The sequence below is a fragment of the Cuculus canorus genome, chromosome 10, assembly GCF_017976375.1.
Source record: "Cuculus canorus isolate bCucCan1 chromosome 10, bCucCan1.pri, whole genome shotgun sequence".
NCBI classification, from domain to species: Eukaryota; Metazoa; Chordata; class Aves; order Cuculiformes; family Cuculidae; genus Cuculus; species Cuculus canorus.
The window spans coordinates 12,966,909-12,986,757 of NC_071410.1; the positions used below are offsets into that span (position 1 = coordinate 12,966,909).

The 19,849-nt window shown below is 40.3% G+C and overlaps 1 protein-coding gene across 2 annotated transcripts in view; it reads left to right on the top strand.

The window, feature by feature from the left end:
• AFF2 (ALF transcription elongation factor 2) overlaps positions 1–19,849 on the top strand; it is a 333,777-nt gene that overhangs the window by 176,936 nt on the left and 136,992 nt on the right. For both annotated transcript variants that reach the window (XM_054075616.1, XM_054075617.1), the window contains exon 4: positions 3,501–3,545. In XM_054075616.1, coding sequence (XP_053931591.1) covers positions 3,501–3,545 — 45 coding nt within the window. The remainder of the gene's footprint in view (positions 1–3,500; positions 3,546–19,849) is intronic.

Here is a 19,849-nt window from a genome sequence, read left to right on the forward strand (position 1 = left end):
TACATTTGAATTTTCAGAACTATTCTGAAATCTTCCAACTAGTCTGTTGGAAGATTTTGTGGCTAGCATTGCTGAGGAATGCCTGCTGTCGGATGTAAATTACAGGGGAAAAAAAGACTTTGTGTGATTTTTTTTCTGTGCCACAAAAACAAAACCTGATCTCATGCAGATTATAAATTGTCCAGGAGGTAAGACTGGTCAAGGAACTGCTGAATGAATAAAAGGAAGGTTAGATCAACATGAGTCATTAGATATTGTAACCATTCACCCAGTGTCATTTGATCTGCATAACATTAATGGCTACTATTCCCTTACTCTTAGATTTCTGCCCTGCTTCCCTCCCTTTACAGCTCTGAGCCATCCAAGCCATACATTAAGCCTTTGGTTCCACATCATTTAAGTTCTGCTTACTCTCTGGTGAGACTGAAATGTGGAGAGAGCCTTATACTACTGGCTTGTCTTAGGTGGAATATTTTCGCCATCTCACTTTTTTCCCTTTTTTTTTTTTTTTTTTTTAGCAAAGTAAACATGAAACGTTTTGATGCGAAAAAATTTTGCCAGATTAAAATGAAATTGGAAGATGAGTTCAGTGTAGCATGTAGCTGTTATGAAATCTTTTTGTTTTGATTGAAGTTTTATTACCTCAGGACATCTGTCTGCAGCCTATGTAATATTCACTGTTCTTCAAGTTGGTGTTCGTGAATGCACTGCTGGCCAAGAGAAGAGCTCATGTTGTTAATGCCACTACTTGGCCTTACAGAAGTGTGGAATCTGTCCTTTCTGCTGAGTTAGACCACGCTGCTCACAGAGGAAGAGAGGCACCAAAAGCTTGCACAAATGGAAGCGGTGCCCTCCTCTTTAGAATCTGATTACTGACGAAAGCTGAAGAGGAGAGGGGATGGAGGATCACATAACGGGTCCTATTTGATTTTTATTAGATTAGGAAAGTAGTACGGGGGAGGGTCTCCAGTCTTGACTAAACTGCGGGAGGAACACGGTATTTTATTAATGTCAGTTCTAATAACAATTTGTGATAGCACTGGTACTCGAGAAGATGATGCATATTGTATCTGCTCTGTTTCATTCTGTCCTGATGAATCTATGCTTGGATACCATGGTGTGCCACATGGGCCTGCTTGCACTTGTTAGCTGAATGCAAATGTTTATGGACAATTAAACTTGCAATTTTTGATTCACACTTTGAAAGGTTGAGAAGTTGGGTTTTTTTCTTTTTTTTTCCCCAGGACAGACTAAGTTTCTACTAGGTCTGTGCCTTTCGAGGCTCTTAGAATGTGCAAGTGTGGCATGAATTTAGAAAAATGGTCTCATTTCTTTAGAAATCCATTAATAGTAATGTACTGAAAGACTCTTACATTGATCCTCTCTCTGATAGCCGTGTTATAATAATTATTCTTTTAATGTTTGCATCAATCTAAATGTTTTCCTCTTTGTGCTAGCTCCTACTTGGATCTCCCTATATGACAATCACAGCACTTTGACATCTTGCATTACTTTAATACCAGTGATTCAAAACAAAGCAATGCCAAAGGGAACAAAAAAGTTCTGTCAAGCCATTAAAATCTTCTTTGCCATTAACACAATTAAATTGATGCATGAGCATTTACGGTTATTAGCAAGTGCTGCCAGCAGAAGCTGGTTGTGATTGCATAATATATAGTAGGCTTTATTAAAGTAAAATGGTATGTTTATTGTTATTATCGTCATTAGTTTGGAAGTAGCATAAACTTAAACAGGGCTGTGAATTGGGAGAGGACTGTGAAACAAGTAAGAACATGCTCTGCCCTGTGTTGATAGCCAAGGACACAAGTATCACAATCAAGGCATTTCTAAACAAAAGAATGCACATGGTATCTCAGCTAACCGTTGAAAATGACATGTAACAGTAGGGAGGGATGTTAAGTAGAGGGCTTCTGTATCTCTGCTGCACTCACTCTTTCCAATCTGACTCCCTCAGCTGTATTTTGGACTGCTGCTGTTACTGCTGTGAGAGATTTTGTAGTTGGTTTGTACACTGCAAACTTATTGAAGTTATTTGGTTTGTTTTCTCATATTCAAAATACTATTTTTCCAATTAAATCAGGAGAGTTTTAGAGACGTATGTCCTCCCACTATCCCAGTGCACATGGCAGCAATGCCCATGCTGGCTAATCTTTTGGTTAAAGTTAATTATATTCTTCACTGAATGGAGAGTTTCTATGAGGTATGGAAAACAGAGATTAGCAAAGAATTCACAGGTACTGAGAGGGGAAATAAATGATGTGAGTGAATATGAGGGGAATGAAGGAAGGCTGGTGAAGTGCTGGAATATCAAGTATGAAGGTCGACTGCATGCCTACTGCTGCTAATGCTGATGATCCACTCAAAGTTCCTGGCCTAGGTTTGTTAGGTAGGCACCATGGTTTTTGCTTTTGGTCAAGATCTGTAGCAGATGAGGATCACAGGGATTAAGTTTAGTTATGAGTATCTTTTATCAAACCAGTTACCAAGGGTAAAGTCTCAGTGAATGTTTATGGTATGAAGCACTTACCTGGTTTTTGGTACCTTCCTGGATATTGCCTCTTCCTCTTCTGCTGGATCCCCATGATAAGAACCCGTCATCACTACTTGCAAGGGCCACAAAATAGTTGTACATGTGGGTCATGTCTGCCTGTTGTGCACGTAATTGTTCACAGTATTTAGAGGTTTTGTGCTCTTTTGTGTCCTTGGAATGAGGGTTTGTGGCAAATGCTGTTAAGTACCATTTGAACAAGTATTTTCAATTGGAAGATGGTAAGGGCACCGCTGTGTTTGTGTATGTGGGTATGATTCTGTGCATAGATATATCACATCTTTCTAAGGGGAAAAGGAGTATCTGTCAAGCCTCTTGAGGTGGATTCCTGTGTGCTGTTCAGTCCTCAGAGGATGCTTAACCTGCAACAGGCTGGTGGAGTGAGGGACAAGAAGATCAGCAGCAGCTCTTAGAGTCCAGCTAGTGTTTTACTACAGTATATGTTTAAGTTTTAGGAGCTGTCTTGGCTGTTAGCCTATTAAGCTGTAGGATAAGATAGTTGATGATAACAGCCTTCTCCTAACTGTTATCAACTCTGTCCTCCACTGCAGCATGCGGCAACTTAAACCAAACCTTGCCTTCTCTCTGAAGGCTGCCGATAGGGATAACAGTGGGATCTTCTTCAATTACAGAAGTTTCAGGCAAATCTATTGCCACTTCTCAACTGTGAGGAAATCAGAGTACTTTATTGCTTCAAAAGGGTCATTAGTAGCACAAAGCAGCATGGAAGGAAGAAACAACTTTTGACAAAATGGGTCCTGCTGCTGATATATGTTGATCTGAACGTTAAAATTTGGTAGGCAGCAAGCGCGGATACAACAGTCTTCAAAGAAAGGCAGTTGCTTGTTAGCTGTTCATCTCTGTGGTTGTAGTCACTGAACTTTGCATCCAGCACCTGACTAAACATATTTTATTTTTTTTTTAAACCTAGGTTACCCTTCCCAATGACTCCAGCTGCGTGGAAGAAATATTACGGGTGAGTAGTACCCTTTGCTTTTGTTATCTTTTGGACAATTGTAGTGCTGTTATTTCATCTTTCATGGAAAAGAGTTATATGACTGTCTTTAAAACAATAAATAATAACATATTACTGGGTCTGTATTAAGGAGACAGCCAAGTGGTAGGCCTATGGTTGTTCCATAGTGAGAAGGTCAATTCGCCTAATACCTTGTATCTGCCAGCTTGTCTCAGTCAGGATTTACACACATTCCTGTTCTTTTTTAAGCTCTCAGACTTTGTGAGTCTAACCAGAACACATTTCTCTCTTACCCTGAGGTGGCATCACCTTAATTCTTCCACTTACAGGCTAACCTACAGTCTTTCTCCTTCTTCCAAACTACAGTTGCTCATCATTCGTTGTTTTGTTAAAGACCCACAGACATTTTTGCTGGAATCCTTGGTCAGTGGTTGAATACAGAAAATGAGAACAACCTCTTCAAACTGGGCTTGATTGCAACAAGATTGTATAACAAGAAAAAGTGAAGCGTGCACAAATTGTGAACATATAAATCTGCCTTACTTTCGGCTTAAGATGGGCTTTTTCTCCGATACTCCCAACTTTGCTGTCACCTGTTGGCAGGAAGGTTCGTCTGAAGGCTGGTGCAACCCACTATTCCCTATTTGGGATTTTTGGTCTTTATCCTCCTGGGTTGGTTTTCTCATCTGTCACAGCAACCTCCCTGGGATTGCCAGCCAACCTGCTGGATTTTAGTGTAGATGGGGTAAAATTTCAGTGGGAGTTTTTTCCAGCCATGTCCTTATCACTAGGAGTAACTGGTGCAAACTAACCCAGACCTGTAATCATGTATAACAATCACGCCAACTTGCTTGCAAAGGCATGGACTGATTCTTGCTTATAAAATCAAAGGGCTTTTTGGTATTCATTACAGTCCAGAATTAAATAGTTTGGGAAACTGGCTCCTGGTTTGAGTACACACATTATCTTGGGATGCTATTTATGTCCTTGGGGGTTGCCCCTGTTACTGCAGGAGTAAGTTGAACAGCAGTAACCATGCACGTGCAGACTGCAGTAACGGAGGAGTATGCATCTGCACGTGCACCCAGCAGCAACGCATGCAAGGAAATAAATGAAATGTAGTTTCAGCCTTCAAAGTGAGGAGGCTTTTATTACCTATAGAACACTAAGGGAGCGAAAGCAAAGAACATGTTGAAAGGCTCTGCGAAATACTCGGTATGTTTTAGATGTCTTCTTCCTGTGTTTATATATTTCAATTAGACTCATTACTGTAGTTGGAATGAATGACTTGTTAGCTGGGGAAAGAAGTTGTTTTCAGTAAACAGCATCAAAAGGAAATGTGATGCAGCAAATTTCAGAGATCAATCACCCAGGTGACAGTTTTAATGTGGGAACTGCATATAAATCACAGGAAGCAGAAGTGTCTTTTTTCTAATCAAGAGAAGGCGATCCTTTTTTCCTCCCCCATGACTATAATTTGAGTCAGCAGAGGCAGAATGTCCTAGGCTTCCTTCTGGAACCTCCAGAAATCAGTGCAGGACTTTCTGTTGTCTTCAGGGGATGGGGATGAACCGCGGAGTCCCTGTGGCTGCAGGTAGCACCTCCTGCCACCAGCCGGCTGCTGAACCCAGGAGAACTCTTGAGTTGGACAGAGCAGAGATTTGACAGGTTTCCATGTTTCTGGGGGTCTGTCTCACAAGGGCATGTAATGGGCACCCAAAAAAGGGATACACACTGGCAGATCTTTCTTGACTGCTGGGTGCAGGTGCCTAGAGCCCCCCTGCCCCTTGCCCAGGCTTGCCATCCAGCCATGGAGCAAACCTCTCAGCTGTAGCTGTGGATGTAGCCAGAAGCCATCTCAAGCATACGGAACTGGCTGTGCCAGGGAGAAGCTGTGGGCTTGATGTGCCGTAGGTGAGCGTGGGACCTCGACCATGGCTCATCTGGGGTGCGCACTCCCTCCCACATGGCAGCTAGGTAGGTTTGCGTCTCACGATGTGCTGAGAGTGGCTGAGTACACCATCAGTGTCGTGTGGGGCAGCTCTGGGCACTGACAGGCTATCTGCAGCCTGCTTGTAACCTGTATGCAAGCAGGATGCGGGCTGCCAGAAGGCCCTCACTGCATGGAAGCAGAAGATCACAGAGCCACTTCCAGGGCCGCCCAGCTCTGCCCAGCAAACCCCGGGCCCAGCCGGTTGCCTTCAGTGGCAGCATTTTAGACTTCCAGCTTCCAATGGTGCTGAAGCACACGTGGAAGTAGAAGTACCTGAGCATTGTCAGTGGCTTTGTTCTTCTCAGATTTATAATGCAGAATAAGCTCGGGGGCAGTGTGCTTCATCTGCATGCACGGTATCATATTCTGCTTGACAGGCAATGGAGAGAAAATAAGAAAACGTGATGGCTAGCGGTGGTCAAAATCCAATCTTCAGGCACCCCAGAGATGCCCTTTGTCAGGAGATTCCGACCTGTCTGCACCAGATGAAAGGATGACCCTTGGTTTCAGCAGCGATTTGTGCTTTGAGAACCTGGATTAAGTTCCCAGCCTTGGCAGATACTTTCTGGCCTTTTGGGGCCATTTGCGTAGGCTCTGAAGAGCCTCTGGGGAGTGCAGGTCTTGGCTCCCTGGTGGCAGCTTCCCCAGGTTAAAAAACCAGACTACTAACATTTCCATCCTATCAGAGATGTTGCAGAGGTAAATGTGAAGGATTACAAGACAGTTAGATCTCAAAGGCAAACGGATGGGGCTGTAATAACACGCATTTTGACTAAGCAAACCATCGGCAATGACTAGCAATTTCTGCTCTGGGCTGTGTCCGCTGCTGAGCTGTGCACCCCAGAGTGCTGGAGGAAGAGTGCTGCCGACTGCCTCACCCCAGCCTTGCCAGTGCCCCTTGAGAACATTAACGTTTGCTTTTCCTCTTTTTTTTTAGTCTTTTTTTTTTTTCAGTCAGGGAATTCAGTGACTTCAGTTTCACCCCTCAGAAAGACACAGTAACTCTTGTAGGGTTTTTTGCTAGAGTTTCAAAGGAAGAGGCATCCCAGCTAAGATCTGTGACCTCTGATTTTACAGAGCTCTTTTTTCAGCCTGGACTTGATTAATGGTTTTTGTAATTGTAGAGGTTTGCAGTTCCTAATCTGTCTTTTTTTTTTTTTTTTTTTTTTTTTTTCCTAGTTAAAAAAGGTTTAATTGGGTTTACGGTCAAAAATTTCCAACCAAGTGAGGGGAAAGGTCTTGAGTCTGTTCAAACCCCTGAGTCTTCAGAGACAAAATTTCACAGTCCTTCAGATTTCCTGTGACACTTAGCCACTTATGTCATCTTGTGTAAATGCTTTAAGGACTGTTTTTGATACTACAACCAAAGGTTAATTGCAGACCAGTCTCCTGTTGATTTTGCTTTTCTAACCAGGATGGCTGAGAAGATTATTGTTGTTAATACTAATAATACTACTACTAGTAATAACAACAATAACAGTAATAAATCTCTTGCACAACTAAGGCCAAGCTGTAAAGGTGGTACAGGAGACTTGCATTTAGTACAGGTTGCTAATACCAAATTGAAAGATGAAAGCCAAGACACTAGTGGTTGGTGCACTTTTTTCTATCCCAAAATGTGGCTTATTTTTTTTAAACCAACAAATGGCTTAGAAAGCATGGATAACGTGGAAGACAGGCAATCAACAGTGTGTGTTTGTAATTCACGTTTTATTAATATGGATTTAAATTAAGTTGTCACTTGCTATGTACAACCATTGAAAAATGAGTTCATTGAAATGTGCTACAAAGTGCAGATGGAGCGAGAGAACTGACATTTGAAAGCAGTATTCTGAAGCTGTTACTTGTGCCAGTGGTGCCAGTCCTTTTCATCAGTGTGCCGTGCTGTCATTGCGTGTTACGTGATCCATCGTGCTGGTCCAGGCCCAGGAGTGTGTGTCAGTGTGACACTGAGTGTGAACTAGCAGCGATCCATTTCTGTCTGCAGAGAGCACAGAAGGAACCTCCTTTAGCATTGGTTTACCTCTGGGTAAAGAGATGATAAGCGTACAGCGTTACACGGGATAGAAAGGAAATCTTATTTGACTAAATTTTCTTGAGGACTTGTAGTGTAAATTGAAACTTTGGGCTAGGTGTTTAGGCAATCGATTAGATGTAATCCCGAGAAGTGAGGCTCTGGTCTGTACACATAAAGCTTTCGTGTCTGTGTTGCTAACCATCTGGGTAGGCACTTCTGTCTAAAAATCTGTCCCTGCTTAAAGGAACAAAGGAATTCTTGTAGGCACATATTCGCTGTAGTAAGGCATCAAGTAACTAGATGGACTTCTGATGTTATGTGGGCATCTGTGATATTAATTAAAAGCTTTCTACTCTGGAAGCAAAACAAATCCTAAATATAATCCAGTAATTAGTATAAAACTGACTGGAGTTAAATGAGCAAAGTCTATAATTTATATTGTCTGCTATTCTTCCGATGACTAGTTCATTTCTAATGACATTGGAGAATATGTAAATTGATCAGCAGGTGAAAATGCCCTTGACTGGGTGAATTATGTGTAGCATTACCTTCCTCATGCCAATTGAAAGCACTAACAGATTTAATATGTATCATCCATAGCTGAGGTGAGCTGTTCACAGAGCAAAATTAGACTGTAACAGATACAGCCCATTATTTGCATGTCAGTAATTGTTTTCTCTTCTAAAATACAAACCAACATTGAAGAATGATGCTAAATCTAATTATAATAATTGTAATTTGAAAAATACAGGTACGCTGTCCAGTGTGGCTTAAAATGCACTTAGTAGGTGACAGGCAGTTTAAATATTTTCATGTGGAATCTGGGGGCTTGCTGGAGAGGACATGATGTGAATTTAAAATGATTATCCAGACGTCATTGGACAAGTGAATAACGAGCCGACTGGCCTAGTAAATCATGTGAACCTGTCAAATGTGGGAACACATTGGGGAGGAGATGATGTCAAGTAACAGTAACTTAGCAACCTGGCATTTAGCTGTCCAGAGAATGAGTAAGAGTAGCCACTTTTAAATAGCTGAGTAAATAAATGAATCCCTATATGTCTTAGGTGTGCTATAAAAATAGCCCAGCACCGTATGTTTTGTGTCAAGCTGCTTCTTTCTCCAGGATAAGGTGATTTATTATTTCTATTGAGATGAAAAAAATGGATTGAAAAGTTAACCCACGTGTAAATGTGTATCTGCGGCCTTTGTCCCTTGTCTGGCATGCAGGCTTTGGAAGTGTGTAAGGAATGGGTAATAGCCTGCTTTGAAAAAGGCAGTGTGTTACAACGGTAGGGCTTTTTTTTCTTTAGACTTTGCTTATGTACATGAAGATTTGGGTAGATAAAAACAGTTAATTTCTTAGCAATTTCAAAGGCATTGCATTTTCCGCTTTTTATCAGTATTTTCTCAATGGAAGCAGAATCAGTTTCTGCTCTCACATCAAAATAAATCAAGGGGTAATTCCACTGACCTCTGATCTCATTTAAGTTCATTGAATTCTCCTTCCTCCCACACTGGTATAAATTGGCAGCAGCTCCACTTAGGTTGCTGCTGCTGTTATTAAATAAAAAGGAGTTACACCTGCATTACTTTAGATATACGTAAAAGAAGCAACTAGTCCTTTGCTCTGATGATTCTCCAGATGTAATCTCACTCCAGAAAATGAAAATGCTGAGTAGTTCCTTGACAACAGCTCATTCCTGGTTTGGTAGGTGATCAGCTCAGTTCTTGTCTCAGTACCACCACAAGCATTCAGTAATAATTGCAGAAAGGTCAAAGAAGCCTTTTCCCAGCATTTTGTGCACTCTTCAGCCGTATACGCCAAAGCACTGCGAGATCAATAGTTGGAGTCATTTGAGGACAATCTGGTGTCAGCTTGACCTGCCAAAGGGTCTTTGGGAGTTGGGGAATGGAGCCTTAGATTTTTCCAGTCTAGAGCAGACCCTTAACACGGAGGCCTGCCTTGGACACTGTGAGTTACACCTGAACGCAGCAGAACACATTTATTCAAGTTTTTGGCCATTCACCTTTACAGTGACACTACGGTGCCACTCATGAGAATGGCACCTCAGCAGCATTATCCCAAAGCTGCCTATGCAGAAAACTCGGAGCTAACTTTAGACTAGCTGAGTAGGAGGTCGGCATGGCTCAAGCTCTTAGCTTACATGGTTGATTCGGTGGGCTACCATTGTGCTGGCATCGCACAGGTTAGGTATGAGAGGAGTTTGCTTGTGTTTTAGATAATGTACTATAAATATGCTTTGTGCTGCCAAATCAATGCAAAGCAGACTTCATGCTGTTGAGGAGGTGACGGGGAGAAAAGGTTGACTGATGTGACAAATGTGTGTGGGTTTGCAGCGTTTCCTGTATTCAAAAGGCGGCGGTTTGCACCTGCCTGTTACAGGGATAAATGCCTCTTCAAGATGTAAGGCAGCAAAAGATTAGACCCTTGTCAGGACAGACAAGCAAGGTCTGATTCCAGCCTGCAGACACATTTATCAAATAAAGGTTTTATTTTCGTAGCAGTATTAAAGAAATTATTTAGCAAAGAACTTTGAAAGGTAAAATCTGATCTTTATGTGAGTCTATTGCAACCTGCCTGTGCTGTAACAATAAAAAAATATTACAAAAGGTATTCAGAAAGGAAGAGATAGCCATGTGCCTATTTCAAACTCACTATTCAATTCTGTTTTCTTATCTCCTAAACCATAATATTTTAACATATATTTTCGTATGGACAAATTGAAATATTGCTGATTTCAGTAGCATTATATGATTCTGCTGTGATTGCCAGATTTACCATTGCTGCTAAAATTACTGCAAAGTGAGCTGACATCACAAAAGTTTGGACACATGTTACTGCTCCTTAAGAGAATGAAAGCACTCTTGTGAGAAATTAATGACTAAATAAAAAAAAAAAAAAGTGTTAATTCTTATCTGTTTTCCAAACTTTTCAGACTCTCTTTTGTACCACAACAACCACTTCTGGTTTCTCTTCCTCGTTGACAGGCACCTCAGAAATGATCCACTCAGTATTGCATCATGTTACTGCTTGGCATCCTCGCTGTGATTCAGTACCCTCTAATGATAAAAATAGTGGTATATTGTGAGAACATACAAAGTATTTTTTTTAAAAGCCAGTTCAAACAAGAAAGCAATTCAAGCAAAGTCATTGTCTTGGAGGAAAAGATCATAAGTTTCAAATTGTATAGAAGATCAGGTGCACCCTCTGTGGCACTTTAAAGTTCTGGTCACTTCATATGCACTACTTTTTCAAATACCTCTAAGTTTTGAGTTCCAGAAATAGCTGGAAGTGAAAGAGGCGAAAAATGTGGGAAAACAGGTTGATGGGATCTTTTAGCTGAGTGAAGAGTATCATAAAACTAAGAATCCTACTTCAGATTTGCAGACCCATGGGACATGACTTCCCGTCCCTTTTCATCATTATAAATAAAGAATAACTCCCTTATCTTTGAGTGAACGTGTGAGAGAAAACAGACCCAAAGAATCCAGGATGTCAGATCAACTTTGACGTTTTGTACGCTCCCATGAACAAAAAAAGGCTGCAAGTGCTGAACTTGATGGAAAATTTTAAACACTTCTATGCTGTTACAGTGTCTGGTTCTAGCTGTACCAGGTAACCTCCCTTAAGAACCTCATGGGATGCACAACTTTATGGTGTGTAAAACAGTGATTAGGAACTTTAGAGCCTGTTGTATGCCTGTCCTGGAGTACTGCTGCTGATTCCAAAATACCCGGTAACAAAAACTGCTGGCACAACGTATGCGGTGCGGTCAAGCAGAAAAGCCATCTGAAGCTCCTGTACTCCACTTACACATCTTACTGCCAAAGTATTAAACAAAAAAATCTATTTTGAAATGTAAGTAGTAGAATATTCCTCTGGTCTCAGATTAATCATTTCTGTTATTTCATCTTGTCCCGTCAAAATGAAACATGGTTAAATATGGGCATTGAGTGTTTAAACTGCTAGCAATGTTACCTTTCATTTAAGCAGATTAATAATGTGTACTCTACATAACAAATTGCTTTAGGCACAGAATGAAGACATTGGAAACATATTAAAATTGAGTTAGGCTTTCTGAAATGAATGCATGCTTTGGAAACAATTCTGTTTTGAAATGATGAAGTCTATAGCATCTTTTGTGGCTCTTTATCTCACAAAAGGCAAGGGCTCCATTTTTTGTAGCCTCGAGGGCAAGTGTTGTGGGTTTCAAGTCCTGGTGGGAAGCCTTCCCATAAGTCAGCACTGCTGAAGAAGCTAGTGTGGCCCATGAGGGGTGAGTTGGTCATATGTGGTTAGTAAAGAGAAACAGAGCTAGAAGAAGGCTAGACATACTTGCAGCGGCCAAGGGGAGATAGGGCTGGAAGATGTAACCAAATGAACCTTCAGAAAGAGTTTCAAGAGTTTTCTTTTCTCCTCTGAAGTTTCAGCTGGCCATGACAATCAAAACCTTAAAAAATTGATTGATGGTTAAAAAAAATATGTAAGAAAAGAACTAGAGAAATGGGGGGGGAATGAACCAACAAATGGCCACATACTTGAGGTGTATTCAGTTTTACTGCTTTTCATGTTGCAATTTGATACTTCACTGCTCTTCAGCTCTTAGAAGGAAAGTAAAGAAAACAGGACAAAGATGGCACCTGGAGCAAACCTGAAGTTTAAACGTTGAATCTCATTGTTGCTCTCAGAGATATTGAGTGGAATTGTTCTGTTACAGCAGATACCAGGAATATTTGTTGCTGTTTTCTTCATGTACAGCAGTCTGAATTTCACCCAAGTCACTCCTAATCTCCTCTTCTTAAGGCAGACACCAACTGAGCTATGAGCCAAGAAGTATTTATTTCCAAGAGACCCCTTGGATGAGCAGGTAGACTTTTCCTTTGGAAGGAATTATGTAGTGACATGCTATCAGACTTGCCAGCCTCCATGAGTTTCGTGGAAACAGCCTAACATGGGAAAGCAGTCTTGAAGGCTTTGTTTGTCTTAAGTTCAGTTATTGCACGTTCTATAGGGAGAATAGTTCTGGAGACTACCTTTTGGGGGAAGCAGTTCATGTCTTTTCCGCTTGCTGATCTGTAGACTTTGAGAGCATCATGTGGCATAGTCAGTGGAGCTCTTTCTGAAGGTGTCTTCCTTCTTGCCTGTGGAGATCGTTTCAGCTGTCAAAGGCTTCAGAAGACACCTCTGCACACCTGCCAATAAAAGACTGATATATGGTCCATCTTCCCATCTCTTTGAACATCCTCTCAATAAATGTTTGAATACATAGACCCAGATAAAACGTCAAGCCTTTGATCTTCATGTATAACCTTGTGATGCTCCTTCATTCCACAACTCCTTATATGAAATGAGGAAACAGAACTTCACCCACACTGTCATTGTGCTGTGAAGTTACATTAGTTGCTGGCAAAATATATTGAGGTCCTCGGCTGGAATTATTTGTGTTATAATTGTGCAAATGTAAGGCTCAATCAGATATTTAAAATTATGCTACATACTATGGCTCATCCATTTCAATGAGAGAATTTCTAACGTTTTTTTAAAGAAAGCGCGTCATTGAATTTAATGTTCTGAGAAACCTTATGAACTTCCAATCTATTTTAGCCATATATTTCAAATTGTGCTTATAATTGTGTTTTTTATTGAATATGTAAGTTCCTTTCAATTTCTTAATACAGTACATGAGTTTTAATACACATTTGAGAAGAATGCACACTGTGGATGGGAGGCACTTTTTAACGTTTTCAAATTGTCACAGTGAAATTGTCACATTTGTTTAATTAGCTGTAGATCCTGCCACATTGATTTATGTCAGCTGTGTAACAATTTCTTTGGATAGCTAGAAAGGCTGACCAGAATGCTTTAGGGTTTTCTTTTTTCTTTTTCTTTTTTTTTTTTTTTTTTTTTCTGGCCAAGGATTTTCTCTCATTTCTTTTTTATTTTAAAGCAGTCGTACAGGCACCCAGCCCTGCAGAAGTCAGCTAACGAAAATGCCAGGCTGTGGTGTGGGTGTCACTAGGAACCCTGTTCTCAACAGTTTACAGCTGTTCTTTAAATGTTTCCTTTATTCCAAAATTTCTGTGCAAAGTCTAAGCAACTATCTTTTTAGGGGGAGGTGGAAATAATACTTAGTAGTATTTTGTAGGGTGATACGGGGACACATCTGGACTTATGAGACTTGCATGGATTTCTAATAGGGATTAAAAAAAGGGCAAGGCAGCCTTCATTTCATTTTCTGCTGTTTGAGTGGGTGATTTAAGGCATGAACCAAATTTCACCTCTGGAGCCAAGCTGGAGTATGGTGGGTACTGCTCTTTTGTGAGGAATGCTTTGAGATCTTCTGATGGAATTTATTGCACAACCATTGAATGGTAAAGGCCCCCTTTTGGCTTTGTAGTCCTTTAATTTCTTTGCCATGAGTATATCCTGCTAAAGAATATGTTGTTTGTGTGCCTCAGGTTGCATTAACCTTTAAAAATATTCTTCTGAGTCTCGGGAAAAAAAAATAGGTGTTTTATTTGTAGAAGAACATTCCCAGTAGAGATTTTTATTTTTAATTTTTAAATTAAGCCAATTAATCTCTTCCCTCTTACTCCAGTAATTTATAATTTCTAACTTCTTGAGTCCCTTATCTTTTCAATAAGAGGTCTGAGCTGCCAGTTTCGTCTGCAAAAGGAGTGTTGTACCAATCAAATGAAAACTGTTGCTCAGATCTTTTTGGAAGAGCAGCCCCTTGTCGTTCCAGAGTTCAGACAAAAACAAAGAACACAGCTTCAACAGTGAGGCATTCACTGGAGGCTTCTTTCCATGAAAATAGTTATCACTCCTTTTTTCCTTGGCAATTGAGTCATTGTTGCTTTTAAAAGAAGTTGTCATGATCTCCTCATTACCATTTTTCTTAATATGATAAGTGTAAACTGCGAGAAAGCTATCATGTTTGAAAGGATACAGGAAACCCTAAGGAATGTTATACTAACTCCTTGTGCTCTTTGAAAGGGCTTAGACTGGGAATTTAACTAAATGCATCATTCTGCCTCCTTTGCAGCAGCATTGTCATCTTATAGTGTCTTTCACTTATAACACAAGTCACCCTTCAAACAGAAAGCTGCGTTACTGCCTCTAGACTTTGTATCTCTCCAGCAAAGTGAGATCAACAGCTCCTTTTGGTAACTGCTTGAACATGATAATGCATTGCACTTTGTACCAAAAAAAAAAAAAAAAAGATAAAATATTCCTTGGCAGGTCTATTCCAGTTCATCTTTGGATGATAACTGGTAATTGTCAGTGTTTGACACCAGCTGGAGCTGCAAATAGCACTGACTGCTTAGAGCTAATGAGCAACCATGGGTCTACTGGGTGGTCTTTTCTTGGGCTTGCTCTAAGTTTCTTCCAGATTGCTCCTATGACCCCCGATAAACTGTTATTAATGAATAGTTTTGCTATTCCTTTTTGGCCATCTAGAAGCAACAAAGACAATACATGTCATTGTCTAGTAATGTAGATATATAATTTTTAAATGCTGAAGCACCAAACTTTCTGCATTTTAGTGCCGTCGCTTTTGTGTCCTATTCAATAGTTTTCCTGTGGGAAAAAAAGTAGCGTAGTGTTTGGAGACAGGAAGGTTATGGACTTTGCCCTTTTTCAGACCTGTTTTTAAGAGTTTGTTTCAATATAGTTGTTGTCAGAAGGTTTTAAAACATGCAGGCATTGGAGAAGGCTGTATTAATCTGGTGTGTAGTCTGAACGTGCTGATTTCGGAGGTAAGGACCGCTCTGAGTGGCACCAAGCATCCTGAACTGTCCTATGTCTTAGTGGCAGTTCTGAGTATTTAATGTTTCCAACCTCAGACTTATTAGTTTTGTAAGAAAGAACAAACTGGGTAACGAGGAAGCAAATGCATGCATGTGACAGTGGGAATCTGTCTACCAGAAATACTCTGAAGCCTCCATACCTTAAGGGAGATCAAAAAAAGACCTCAGCATTTTTTGGCTTCAGTTTTCTTTACTTTTTAAACTGGCTTATTTGAGTAAGGCTGACATGCCAAAGAAGTATATGTTGTATCAAAACATCTTTTATAACATACATCCATTTTTTCTACACCTGCTAGCTTAGCAGGAGTGGATCAAAGGGGAGTTTTGGCATGATTTACAGGACACACAGATGCAGGAACAGACCTGCTTCAAGGCACAAGTGAGGAAAAGGAAATCCAGACTGAAATGTTTGTTCTTTTCCAAGGGCTAAAATTACTGTAATAAATGCCAGGTCGCGTGATATGGTTTCAGGTGGCTGCTTAGGTCTTTCTGTAAGAGGAGAGAATTAAAGGCTTCAGTGTGAGAGGTGGCAAGGACTTTGCCACACTCTTACGGGCCAGGACCCATAATATATTTTTTGGCAAACATGCTAAACTTTTAACCTTACACAGAAAAGAGTTTTCCATCTTAGAGGATATAATGGTCAGGCTTCAGTTTGAAGTTTTCTGTCCATCCGAGTCTTACTGAATGCTGATAAAGCTGGATGCGTTTGTGGATTTTCCAGCCAATATTCACCAGTTCCAGCACTGCCTTAGGTACTGCATAAGACAAAAAAATGAGACTGTCTTTGCCCTCAAAGCATTCATAGCTCTGATGTAGGCGCTGGGAAGGTAATCATAGTCCATAGAAGGGAGTGCCTTGTTCATACACTAAGGGAGAAGCAAGTTTTCAACTGGGACAGGTGGTAGGGAGAACATCACATAAATGAAAAGGAAAAGGTGAATAATTACAGCTTTACAGTAAGTAAAGTTTTAGCTTTTCTAGGTGTTCACTGTATTTTTCCCTCAGCTTCAGACCACTCTTTTAATGGCATTACATTTGAGGTTTGATGAAACCATGTAAGAGGGAAAGATTCAGCATTAATAAGAGATGCTACCCTGCTACACCCACACAGGAAAACCCATGCTGCAATACTGCTTGTGTGGTAAGCAGAATGAAAGAGATCTGGGCAAGTCTTGGTTTTGAAGGGATAAAAACAGCTTTTGTAAAAGATTTCAATGTGTATTGTACAGCAGTGTGTGGTAGCTTAATTTCTTTGTATTTGACGATTAACAACTTGAAGTCCAATTTTTTGGATAATGACTTATCCAAAAGAATTTAGCTTTAAACTCAAATAAATTGACTAACCTGTTTTCTTAATTTTCCCCTATATGCTATTTCAGATAGTCAGAGTTCCTGTTTTGAGACTAAAGGTGGTGTCCTCTGACACAAGTTGGTACTTTTCAAACTCCAGGCGATCTTCAGACTCAGTTTCACTGTACTGTCAAGATGTGGGTTATAAGCTGGTTACATGGGTCTAAAACTTAGTGCGTGATGTAAAACTTAAGGGGTTTCTGTACTAAGCCTACAGAATGAGAAGTTCTGTGATTTTGTAATTTGATTTTGTCTGATTTGAAGTTGGAGATTTTATTTTTTCACAATGTTGGCATAACTGGCTCCAGAAATTAAATGCATTTTGTAATAGATTACATGAATAAGGTCCTGTCATGTGACTGCATAATTCACTGTTGTATTCTGTATGGAAAAACCATGAATTGATTACATCTGGCAACGTAAAGGAGATGGTGTAATGCATTGTATAAGTGCGCACAGTGGAGTGCCTCAGGGTAGGTGCAGTCTTGTTTTGTAACTGTAAATTATAGTTCTGCTCTCCTCTTGGTGTGAACCCTAAGTTTCAGAGAAGAAAACAGGCGATTCGAGACATGCTTTTTTACTTGTGAAGCTCAGGATGGATGGAACAAATTACCAGATTCCCTTAAACAAGTGCCAGCAGTGAATAGTTTCAAAACACAGTTGCTTATTTACTTGGAGAAATGTTGCCAATGTTTTTTAAATTGCAGAGATGAAATTAAATGTTGGTATTAGTAACTTTTGAAAGAATTAGCTTTTTATTACTTATTGTGCCTTTGTTTATATTACACTGTTGTACTGCCAGGGTGCTATGTCGTATTTAACAGTTCAATGCATATTTCCTATCTCTTGAGACCCTCATGAAAATTAGATGTGCCATCCCTGGAGATGGTAACCAACAAGTATCATTTTGAATAAATGAAATCAATAGGATATGGCTGCGCATCTCAGTGGGGATGAGAAACTGCCAAGAGTGGGAAGTAGTGTGTTGGCCATACTGTCCCCAGCAAGGCTCTGCTACTGTATATTGGGTAACGAAGTCATTAGTTTAGTATACTGAGAGCGACAGATGAAGGGTGCCTAGCTTTCTGGAAGTGGATTTTCTATCTGTAACTACAAGTACCTGAATAACTATGAGTGTATCATCAACTTTTAGCACTCTCAATTTAGTGTTAGTTGCTGTTAAATGAATACCTAGTTCTGGATGCAGTACTAAGCAGATAGGATCTCAGCACAGCTGAGGTTTAGTAAGTATGGAGGATCAGGATTTTACCCTGAGGATTACTCTGTTGATCTTGAAGTGCTTTGTGAAAGATACAGCATCAACCACTGTCTGCCAGCACCTCAGGTCTGAGCCATTCTGGCAGTTCCACATTCCTGACCCATCAGTGGGTGTGTCCAGAGGAACAGTTATATGGAAATACAAATACCTTGCATGCCTGGCATCTCACATGTGCTTGGCAAACTTCAAAGATTTGATCCTCGTCCCCTTGCATGCAGCCATCACAACCTGTCCTTAACAAACCCCACATACTCTGCGAGTAGAGAAAACTACTCCTTCCTCTCTTTGATAGGAAGTGGAGTTACCTCATTGTCATTATTCCTGGTCAGTACGTGCCTGCCTTTGGACTCTGAAGGCTTATGGGTTTTTACAAAGGCAATACTGCTCCCTGTTCATCTCCAGGACTTTCACTAGAAAGCTTAGGGAACGCCCAAGACAAAAATAGCATGGATCAGAGTGGCAATCAGATGTGCAGGATACACCTTCCTTTGACTTCACGATTTCTCTGGCTTCCCTTTACTACATAGCTTTTAATTCTATCTCACCATATAGAACTTGCAAGAGATCTCTCTCATTTTCTTCTTGTAAGGTCCTGTTTCATTTTTTTTATCCTGTGTGATTCTACTTTGTCGATTATGCTCTGTGAAGCCCTATGTCATTCCTGCACTTTTCTCATACAGATAACCTAAGCCTGTCAAGAGTAGGGATGCAGCTGCTACAGAACTCTTGTTCTGTGGTAGCTCACCATAATGATGTTTTTATAGTAGGAGCCTTAGTGGGTTGTGCTGTATGTTCCTGAAAATGCCAAGAACATGTGAGGAGGTGCTCAAGGGCACAAACCTTCCGTGGGTCTGAATTGAAGGACTGTCCTAGGCACTGTGAGCCACGTTCAGGGCAGGTTTTGACCATATAATCTTCCTGAGGAGGACCCTCAGGAAAATTATCCTGATCTACCTTGCAGAGAAGTATCCAGCCTATTTCATGGAGGAGCCTTGGGAATGAATTGTTATATGCACAGCATGGACCTTCTGAGGCTCAGGACCCAGCATGGAGCTAGATCATTTCACAGTGTAGATGCTTTTATATAAGCTGTTGTTAGTTTTAGGATTGTGTCAGATTTGTTAAACTGGAAATTCAGTGGTGGGTTCATGTGGTGTCTCTTCATTACTGTCCCCCTAAACAGCCTCTAGAGTGGAGATACCTTTCTGCTGTAATAGAGCATTGTTTTTCCTCACGTACACAAGATTGGTTAGAGCAGTAAGTCCATCAGTCATGATTTGCTATTGTTTTATTGTCTTCTAAATGCTCTAAGCAAAGAATATGAGTGTTATTAGTTATAAAAGCTACAGTATGAGGAAAGTATATTGAAAAGTGTGAGGTTTATGGGAGCCAGACAGTATTGAGAAGCTCAACAGAAAATGTCCGTATTGCTTTCCCTTTCTTTGTATATTTCTAAATGTTAACAAAGTCGGAAAGGAAAACGCTTTGTAAAGTTTATCATTGACCCCATTAGCTTCTAAAGCAATTTCTGTATTCATTTTTCACTGAATATAATGTTTTTCCATCCTTCCCCTTCTTATTAATATGGAATGGAATATTAATTTACCATGGGAGGATATGCAATGCATCCCATTCCCAGTTGAACAAAGGGAACTTATTTGTTGTCATTGATAAAACCCACAAGGTGCACACTGTGCTTTTAGATTATGGTCAGGGAAATGGTTGCTTTTTAAAGAATAAATGCTAGATTTTCAGTAATAAATCCATGCGTGTATTTCCAACCGGCATTCTAGTCGTTTTTGGTACACAAGCAAGATAAATTCCAG